Source organism: Eurypyga helias, unplaced genomic scaffold (genome assembly GCF_000690775.1).
Source record: "Eurypyga helias isolate BGI_N326 unplaced genomic scaffold, ASM69077v1 scaffold5383, whole genome shotgun sequence".
NCBI lineage: Eukaryota > Metazoa > Chordata > Aves > Eurypygiformes > Eurypygidae > Eurypyga > Eurypyga helias.
Window position 1 is genome coordinate 16,567 of NW_010241719.1, and position 9,671 is coordinate 26,237.

General features: G+C 40.3%; 1 protein-coding gene across 1 annotated transcript; it reads right to left on the reverse strand.

Annotated features, from left to right (window-relative positions):
- Positions 1-1,181: 1,181 nt before the first annotated feature.
- On the reverse strand, positions 1,182-8,352 carry LOC104507514 (caspase-10-like). Its single transcript, XM_010148829.1, has 9 exons — positions 8,033-8,352; positions 7,791-7,890; positions 7,083-7,218; positions 6,254-6,339; positions 4,926-4,962; positions 3,830-3,918; positions 3,148-3,259; positions 1,874-2,378; positions 1,182-1,344 (listed from the first exon to the last, which is right to left on the reverse strand). The coding sequence occupies exons 1-9, from the start codon at positions 8,344-8,346 to the stop codon at positions 1,182-1,184; spliced, it is 1,542 nt and encodes a 513-aa protein (XP_010147131.1). The 5' UTR covers positions 8,347-8,352.
- Between the last annotated feature and the right edge of the window lie 1,319 nt (positions 8,353-9,671).

Genomic DNA, 9,671 nt, shown 5'->3' on the forward strand with positions numbered 1-9,671 from the left:
ATCTAACAGCACTAGACATACTCTTTTAAATCTTCACCCTAACTTATGGCTAGTAATCACACACACCAATCAGTGTTTTGATGAAATAAGCTAAGTTTCACTTCAGCTTAAACCCCGAGGCAGTTAAACGCTACTGATTCCTGCAACCCTGTGAAGTGCAGGGGCCAGCCAAGAACAAGGATAAGCCTTACTCCAGTACATAATTTTAATCTCATCAAACACTTAAAAAGAAGTATGAATTTAATGTGGTAACAAGCAGGAAGACACAGACATATGTAGTAAATGCTTGTAACAAAACAACATGCCATTATTTCAGTTAACTCACAAAATGTTCTGTTAGAAGCTTAATCAACAAGGAGCCTTGTTTCTCATATGGCTGCATTTTAGATCTTAAAACAAGAAACAATAATCAGAAAATTTATTGCTTAACAAAGTTAATCAATCTGATAAACCTACAGAGACACACTGCTGAATGCCTCATTTCACAGCATACAAATCACCTACCCTAACTTTTCCTCCCAGAGTGACAGGGAAATGACAGTTCTCAAGGTTTCAGAGGGCATTTTGGCTTTACTCAGTCTTGGAAAGATCTCAATGTACATGAGGTTTATGTCAGACATTAGTTGGTATCAAGTATGCACTGTGGAACAAATTACTGATTTCATTAAGTTAAACATAATTTGAGATGGAAGAAATCCTCTGCCACTTACTACTTAAGCTTTCTCCTCTTCATTCCCACCTTTGTCTTTCTCTATGAACATAGCTAGTGGATTTAGAAGCAGGATTTAAAATTGTTAGCCTGCAAAATAAAACATGGTGAGCCTAAATCAGACCATTAACCATCCTGGTTTAGATACAGAAGGCTACACGCAGCCCTTATGCTGTCAGAAAAACATTTTTTTATCTCCAAAGATTTCGCAGGCACAAAAATGTTTAACATGACAGAAGCATGCTTCTTCCAACCCTGATAACTCTGAATATACAGACGCTATAAACAGCTGTCACATGGATTGTTAAAACTGTGTCTCCTCCAGTTTCAGAGTTTGTTTGGCAAAAAATTTACGAGGCCTTGCCCTGAAGCTAAGAGTTCCTCAGGACTCCGCACAACTGCCTTAAAACAGGTAGTGTGGTGAACAGCGTTTAAAGGAGATGTGCTGATGAAAGGATGTATTTCAAAAGTCTCAATGTTGCTGTGAAGGAGGAGGGTCTCTAGGTACAGGGAATATAAATTTTCTTCTTAAGGTATATGCGGGTTGGGGCATCTGCTTCTTTGTCCCCCAGCGGTCAACACGTCTGCCCACATCTTCATTCACTTCTGTAAGAATTGACAAAATATCTTCACCCCTACAGCAAGAAGAGTAAAAATGAAAAAATGACTTTTTAATGAGCAGATGACACTCCATTTAACACCTCCCAGACCATCTAGAACATGATCTAGTATAAACATTTAAAACACAAAATACACATCCTTTTCCCCAAATTTCTTATCCTTTGTTCTCATTTGAGTCATATCAAAAAACAAAAGAGCTCTTTCTTACTCTGTCTTGCTGGATTCAACCAGTAAAGAAAAATAATGGAATAAAGTACTTTTACCTAAATGCACTCAAGAAACAGATGGCACTGCCTTAAAGAATATAGATGGGAGGTTTTGAAGGGTTTTTTTACAACAAACTTCACATTCCTCAGATTATCTCTGTAGTACTAGCACTGTTTCTGTAGATTTATCAGTGGCAAGCAAACAAATCATCAGTTTAGCTCATTTTGTTCACCTCAGAACATGGGTTAATGTTCCTATACAAATTTGCCTTTGGAGAAAAAGAACACGAAGGGGAGGTTCCTCCCATTTTTCCAAAGAGCTAAGCAAAGCATTTACCTTGGTACCAACAACTGCAGCTTGCTGCACAGGGCCTGAATATACCAAGCACCATCTTGAGTGTGTCGGAAAGAGACATATCCATCAATTGTGGCCATGCCTAGGAGGAAATCAGCCTCTTCAGGAATACTTTCAGAAGGAGAAACGTTCTGTTGCACGGAAGGCAAGTCAGGAATTCGTGCATCAGCTTCAACATAGACAGGACACTGTATCTCTTTACCCTGGCACGCTTGGATAAAGAAGAGTTTGGGTTTTTCAGCGAGCTGTGGGCACTGCTTGGCAGTGAAGTGGGACATGATCATGCGGATTGATACGAGCTGCGCATCTTTCCCGTAGATTGCTCCTGACTCTCCATGAGACAGAATACAACATACAAAGCAGTCCCTGTCTTTGTGATCTTGGAAATGCTGCCAAGTTCGCATGACATCTTTAATCTCCTCAGATGTCAGATCTGTGTAAACCTTCACATCCAAACCAAGCCATGTGAATACTCGCTCCAGTTCCCCTGTAATTAAAAGAAAGATAAAACGGAAAAATAGAGGCAGTAGAAAACCGCTTTATGAAGTCACCATGCAAGCTGATCTGAACTGGGAAAGACCTTACACCCTCACACTTTGCAGACTGATCCTTATACTAGTATCAACAAAAGGCTAACTGGAATAAAAAAGATGGCATCAGCTCAAAAACAGAGTTCCTAGATTTTTCTAGACAAGTTTCAGACAATACAGTAGCATTTGACAATATACAATGACACAGTAAGTGAACTCACAAACGACACCTGAAAATATGAGGAATTCCCTCCCAAGTTTCAGATTAGAGCTTTCAAAACTGCCCCCACATCATTATTTCCCAGTTGCAGTTTTAACTATTAGTTTCACACACAAGAGAGAAATAGAATGAACAGAATAAACTAAGAAGTATGCACAGAGTTGCCCAACCACTGAATTTTGCATTCTGTTATGTAGAATGATAGTTTATTACATATATTATTAATATAGTTATTATAGTGATAGATAAAGTCTAGTAAAAAGAGATACTTTAAATGGTTCAAGAATGGTCCAACTGCATCAGAAACTCAGCGGTTACTCATCCTTTAACCCTTCCTCCCCCAGGATACCCAAATGACCTTATTTAACACATATCAGACATTTTACTCCTAAAGACTATTAACTCACTAAAATATAGACAATAAAACATAGAGCAATACTAGACAATCAACTCACATGAGGAAACAGAGAGACTAATTCTCAGAAAACCTCACTTCAGTAACTTACCAGCATCTTTGCAAGAACCCTTCCTCTCCTGAAGGGGCGTATCAAAGTTCACATTATTAATAACAAGACAAATTCCTCTGTGTGGTCCATCCATTTTGTAGCATGTCATCTTCTGTAGAAAGGAGAGGAAAACAGCTTACAGCCCCAATGAATTTATTCAACTTACCCATATATCCTTAACATGTCTCAAAATTGGCATCCAAAAATTAGAATGCACATAAGACTGTGGGTTACTTTTGAAAAGCTGGACCTCAATGGTGCCTCCTTATGTGAAAAGACTTGGGTGAAGCCTCAAGCACACTCACACTGTACTATTAAAATGCAGAGGAAAAATTTAGCAGCTGGGTTGGTCATCTGTAGGCAAAAGGGAGGATTCAGCAGCCAAACCCTGCAATCTGAATTGGTGATGGGGATAGAAGTCCCCAGCTGTTTTCATTGTCACAACAATATTTTGACTTCTGATGGCAGAGGCTGCACAGTGAAACCACAGGATGTTAGAGATGTGAGTTGTTTTTTTTCGAGAGCAGTGATGAACACCTGAAGCAGGTGGTTCATACTGATCTACTGGAAAGGGATGCGAACAGACACCTCACATGCCCTTGCATGACAAATGTCATTAGAGGGATGAAGACCTCACACCCTTAGGTATTCAAAAAGAAGGATTTAAGAGATTGTCTCAAACCTTGGATTCATTTTCTGCATTGCTGAGTTTTCCAGGTAGTTTCAGGTTCATTTCAGAGAAGCCTTGGGTAAGATTAGCTGCTTTGTTATCTAGGAAAAAAAGCCAGCATAGATGTTTATGAAGAGAAACCCAGTATTGGTGAATGTTGCAAAAATGTGTTTAGCTACAATATAGCACTTTTTGTATTTTAAATACTGTTTCATTAAAAGGAGTAATTCCTCTGTATGAGACAGCATAGGATCAAAGGATTCAAAGGATCTATCCTGAACATGTTTCCAGTTATTTTTATTATACATGTTTTTGTGACAAAGGCAAGGGTTCTGTCTGTGTTGGTGCTGTGGAACAAAGATATCCATGGTACACAAGTAGATTCTACCTGAAACTTTCAAATGAATTTTTCATTTTGAAATCAGCTTAGAAATAAAATGTATCGTAAGAAGGCTATGCAGTGTTATACTGAAGCTCCCAGTGCAGGGTTTCTCTGTGTCCTGAATCACTGATAGGTCTCAGACCAGCTTTCAGAGTAAGGCTGCACTGACAGAGTTTGACAGCGGGAAAGAGCTGACAGATGTTGCACTGCTATTATGTATGTACAAATCATACACTTTATTTAATGCTTTCAAAACATCCATGCAACACCCCCAGGCTCTTCAACATAACAATCTATGCAGCAAAAGAAGGCAGAGCTAAAATCCTGCACCCAAAAAATGAATATCTCAGTTTTTTAACACTCATAGTGTCCTTTTCTCTTTTCATTCCTGGGATATTTAAGCAGAAAACTTGTTCGTTTTCAGGAAAGAAGTCACCTTTTTGCTTCTAACCAGACCAGACCTTATTTTGCTTCCCAGAAAGCACACTAGTTAGTTTCTAGATATCGACTGACAAAATACACAGGATTTGCCAATTTTGCATCTTTTATGTAAGAACAGAAATAGTTCAAATCTATTTGTGCAGAAAACAAAAGACCCTTCCAAGAAGACAGCAAGGTAAGTGTGCTGCATTAAACCAAATGCTAGAGATTTCCATGAGAAAGTAAAGGAATGCAACATTAATCATAAAGGTAATAAAAATCAAATATATTTTCAGAAATTCTTACCATTGATATTAGAACAGACAGATTTGATTGAAGTCTCCTGTTTTATGGGTGGGGGAATACCATGTTAAAAATCATTATTAAATATAAGTTTCATAGTGATTTTAGCAAAATAGGCTTAATACAAAGCTCTAAGTAGTGAGTAGGAAAACTACTGAGTTCTTAAGAGCAGCAAAGCATTTAAGAATGAAATTAAAAAAAGACTTCCCCACTTACAGCAAATCTCACAGAGCTGGAAACAACTGTATTTTCTCTTACAGATAAAGGGAAATAGCAAAGAATTTTCTTTCCCTTCCAAATGATCCTCTCACTATAGGGGTAAGCAGTCACTTTAACCAAAATAAAGGTCCCAACATAACCCCATATCAGTTCTATTGGACAGCCAATTATTTGAGTATAAATTGTTATAACTAGGGATTCTAGTCCTGCCTGAGAGATATCGTCTAGCTGTGTCAATGGTTTCTTATACAGCATGGAAAAAGTGTATAACCTCTCATCATTTTAAAGAAAAATCAAACATGATCATTAGGATTATGGAAACAGTCTCTAAGTCTTTTTCTAAAAAAAAAAAAAAATCTTTTAAACCTATGTTTTCTTAGTAAAACTACATTAATTTTCTTAAAGTGTCAAAGTGCCACGCATGAATGCTTCCCCAAACTCTCTGCACATGCAGAGCAAATATAGCTCAAAGCAGCAGTAATGCAAATCCTTCTGATACTAAAAAGCTAATTTTCCTCAGCCCCTGTCTACTAGGACTTCAATTCTTGGAAGTATCCTTAGAAATATCATTGGTTTCCTCATTCAGAACTGGGTTAAAACTCCATCCCTTCCTCTCTTCTTCCCCAGAAAGGGAGATCAGTCACAGCCCTGATAAGTTGCCCAATTTCATTCATGCAGCTGCAGGAGGGGTTTGACTGATCAAGGACTGGGCAAAATGGAACCACTTCCTTTAGCAGCAACAGTTTGAACTGATCACCAAAGTTTGGTGTTAGCCTTCAGAGACAGTTTAGTGTTGATCAGCTGAAACTTTAAAAACTGACTGACCCATTCTCTAGAAAGCATTTTCTCTCACCTCTCTTCCTAACATGATTTTTTTTCCCCCAATTGCACATGACCAGTAGTAATACTTCTGACTTCCACTATTTGATAGTGTATGCAATGGTATTTTTTACATGCTGAACACATATGCTTGTTCCCTTCCTAAACCAAGTGTGAAGATTTAGCAAAAATATCTCACAGCCACTATGGTTTCAAAATAAAGGCAAGAAAAAAAACCCAAACACCCCCCCAAACCACTAAACCCCGAGTTGGCAGTAGGTACTGCAGTGTACCTGTAAGGAATTGAATACTCTGATGTCCCCAGTGTGAGGCAGTGAAGCTTTGAGTGGCAGAGTGTTCTCCTGCTGAGGCAGAGACACTAAGAGCAGAAAGAGACAAAATGAGAGAAGCCAAGTACCTTTTAGCTAAACCAGTATGAATCTACACATTAGGCAAATGCAGATCTATGTTACTGATATATTAAAATAGAAAGCAACGTTGAAACACACTCAGAAAGCATGGGGGAATGGAACTCATGAAACACTGAGCGCCCTTGCACCTCCTAGGGAGATGGAGCTTTGCACTTCCCAGAATTTGCTTCCCAGTGCTTAAATACATGGAAGTAGAACTTTTTCTCCAGTATGCTTACAGTCGCATTACAAACTGCAGTATAACCCCTGGCAACGTGAATCACACGTTTACTAATAAGGTCTACCACATGCAAACACAGCTTGCCTCAGCTTTGCTCATTGCAAACTGTACCTTGTTGCAGTGTACATTCATACATCACAAAGTGCTTCTACAGGACAGTCATCATCGACTCAATACTGCTGAATGGAAAAATGCGATATAACTATACACAGATTTTCAGTTTCCCAGCCTATTCTGTATGTGCTAGACTACCCTGCATGGCCTCAGATATTCCAGCACATCCTTACTGGAATTCAGCTAGGAAGTAATGCAAGCTAGGGACTGTTATGCCAAATTTGTGTGTGAAGATGAGACTCCACTCTAGCTCTCTTTCCAGCATTGCATATGCAGGACCTTGAGGTTCAGCTGCCCAGACTCTTCTAGTGCTTCCTGCATTTTAGCAAACCTACCCCCTGACTCTGAATTACTCACCTTTTGCCCTTTTGTAGCAGTTTACCGTTTCCAGGAGATCAGGTGAAACATTCATACAGACTTCCTCCAGCATCTGTACATTGTTTTCAGTTAAAAGGCCCTGATTTTCCAATAAAATCATCAACTCCAGAGCAGACTGACAGCCAAAAGGAGAGAGTAAAAATAATTTTTGAGTTCTAAGGAACAATAACCCTGTCTCAGCCCTGTCTGCCTCCAACAATCACATTATTATCTGCTTTGCTTCCTACCAAAGTCCAAACAGTCTATTCTGCATCACTGTAGGAGGTGGAAATGTTGCTCCATGGAAAGCTACTGGTTGCATTATTCAATATGGTCTTATTTGTACATGTTCACCCAAACCATATTAATGACTCTTGGTTTCAAGAAGGCTTTATTGCTGTGAAATGATACCAATGACACATGGACATGAATCTCCTTTGCACCTGGCTCAAGCAGGGCAAAGATTTGATTTGTCACCCTTTTATGATGTAATGCAAGACTACCAACTGTCAATCTTGGCAGAAAGCATCAAATTCCACACGTAGCTGTCAGCAGCTTCCTCCTTGCTAACCCCATAAATACTGACCAGCCTAGCTGCAGATTATGTCCTATTCTGCCAAATACTGTTCTCATCATGCTTTTCCTCCTATTTTACCCCACCCTTCTTCACTTCCCGACATATACACATGTGGCTCTCTCCTCACATACAAGAGTTATCCGTCTCTTTGGAAGACAGTTTTGCAGGAGGAATATGATATCCTTCAACATCTCGTCGGTAATGTTCTCTGACAAGTCATACAGCATCTGCCTGTAACAGAGATCCAGTGAGATAAATGCAGAACATAAGATGGTGTAGAAACTAAAAGCTACCTAAGAATTTAAAACTGGAACGGTAACAGTATGGCACAGATGGCAGTAATGGAGAGAACAGAATCCTACTGCAAGCTTACCTGTACAGAGATACTCTTCCCTTCTCACGCAGACATTCTTGCACTTTCTCCTTGGTATAACCAAGTTTCTTGAGCAAGGAGTGACATTTAATTCTGTATAAGAGTTCAGCTAGTAGGAAAGTATCTCCCTCATTCAGATATTCTTTAGCCATAAGAAGCTCAAAGATATCCACTGCTGACTTCACATTTTCTAGTTTTCTGAAGGGGAGCAAGTCAGTACAGAGAAATTTTAAAGCTGCTACATCGTCAGCCACCAGATTTTCATCAATGAACAGGAGCTGCTGACGGAACTTCAAGCTGACATCATCCTCCATGTTGCTGGAACCAAAGTCTCTCTGCCTGAAAGTAGAAAGCAAACATTGGTAGCACCTGAATCTTCAATACAACAATCCTTGTAAGGATACTCTTATTAATTTCATCCAACAGCTCTTTGGAAGCCCTGAATTCCTTGCAGAAGAAAAGTTTCCTTTTAAATAAATCTGAAACTTACTCCCCCATAGCTCAATACTTGTTCTTCACATTCCTTTTCTTAGCAAATCCCATGTGTTGTGATACTCTCTTCACTTAACCTGCTGTCAACAAGGTTCAGACCTCAGCCAGCTACCCACACACAGAAATGATTTTGCAGTTAATCTATTTATACTAATTTAGCTAAAAGCCACTTTAACACCTTATTTAGATGCTTTAATCAACTAAATTTAGCTGAATGACTTGGGTTAAACTGATTCCTGCCTAAACTACCAAGCCTATATAATCCAGGTTCAAACTTATTTATGACAATTCAGAATTTAGAGCCAGTGACTTGAACAGAGTTAAAAAATCATTGCTTTAGGAGAACAGGGCAAGTGGTGTGTACATCAGGTGTACATAGTCATTTCATCAGCAAATCAAACTGAGGCAAGATTCAGCACAAATTCCTTCATCAACCTTTAAAATAGTTTCCAATTCTGTGTTGCTGCCATTCTTGGAAATCTTTTTTGACTCCAAACATTTCCTGCTTGACATCGGAATATCCTCAAGACCTCCCAACGCGTGTCTGTAACCTCTCTTTCCCACCTCTGTGCGGAGAGCAGGCCGAGATGGCCCTCTCTCCCAGCACTATAGTGAAAGGCAATGGTTCCAGCCCACTGCTTGGCTTACTGCTACAGTGGTTTTGGACTCCTCTACCACTTCATACGTTTTACAGGCCATTTATAAAGCATCGTGGTAAAAAAGAGAGTCCTAAAGCAAAGAAGGAAAACGAGCAAACAACCCCTACGCCAGTAAAACAAGACGCTGCTAAACACCCAGCACTAACATACACGGGGCCTGGACCTACCCGCTCCCGGGTTTGCCGCGCAGAACACCGGCACTGCCAGGCTAGAAGATTTAAGAATCATGCAAACCCACGAAGCACCGGGGAACGCCGAGGCCCAGCCCCCTCAGCTCCGTCCCGCGGGCAGCCCGGAGGCAGGTGCACAGCACCGAAGTACGGCGTGGGATTTAGGCTCGGGACTCGGGAACTGAAGCCTTCCATCATCTCCCCTCCGTTTCAGTCCCGCTTTCTTACCTCTGCCGTGAATCCCGACCCGTCCCGCTCCCGACAGCTGGGCGCTTCCCTTCCTCCCGCCCAGCCGGCGGGGCGTGCCGCAGTGCTGAC

Excerpts from the sequence above, each read along its gene's own strand:
- LOC104507514 (XM_010148829.1), bottom strand. The coding sequence starts at position 8,346 with ATGGAGGATGATGTCAGCTTGAAGTTCCGTCAGCAGCTCCTGTTCATT. Across the intron at positions 3,919-4,925 it reads TGTCTGTTCTAATATCAATG|ATAACAAAGCAGCTAATCTT; the intron begins GTAAGAATTTCT and ends TTTTTTTCCTAG. Across the intron at positions 2,379-3,147 it reads GGGTTCTTGCAAAGATGCTG|GGGAACTGGAGCGAGTATTC; the intron begins GTAAGTTACTGA and ends TTTTAATTACAG.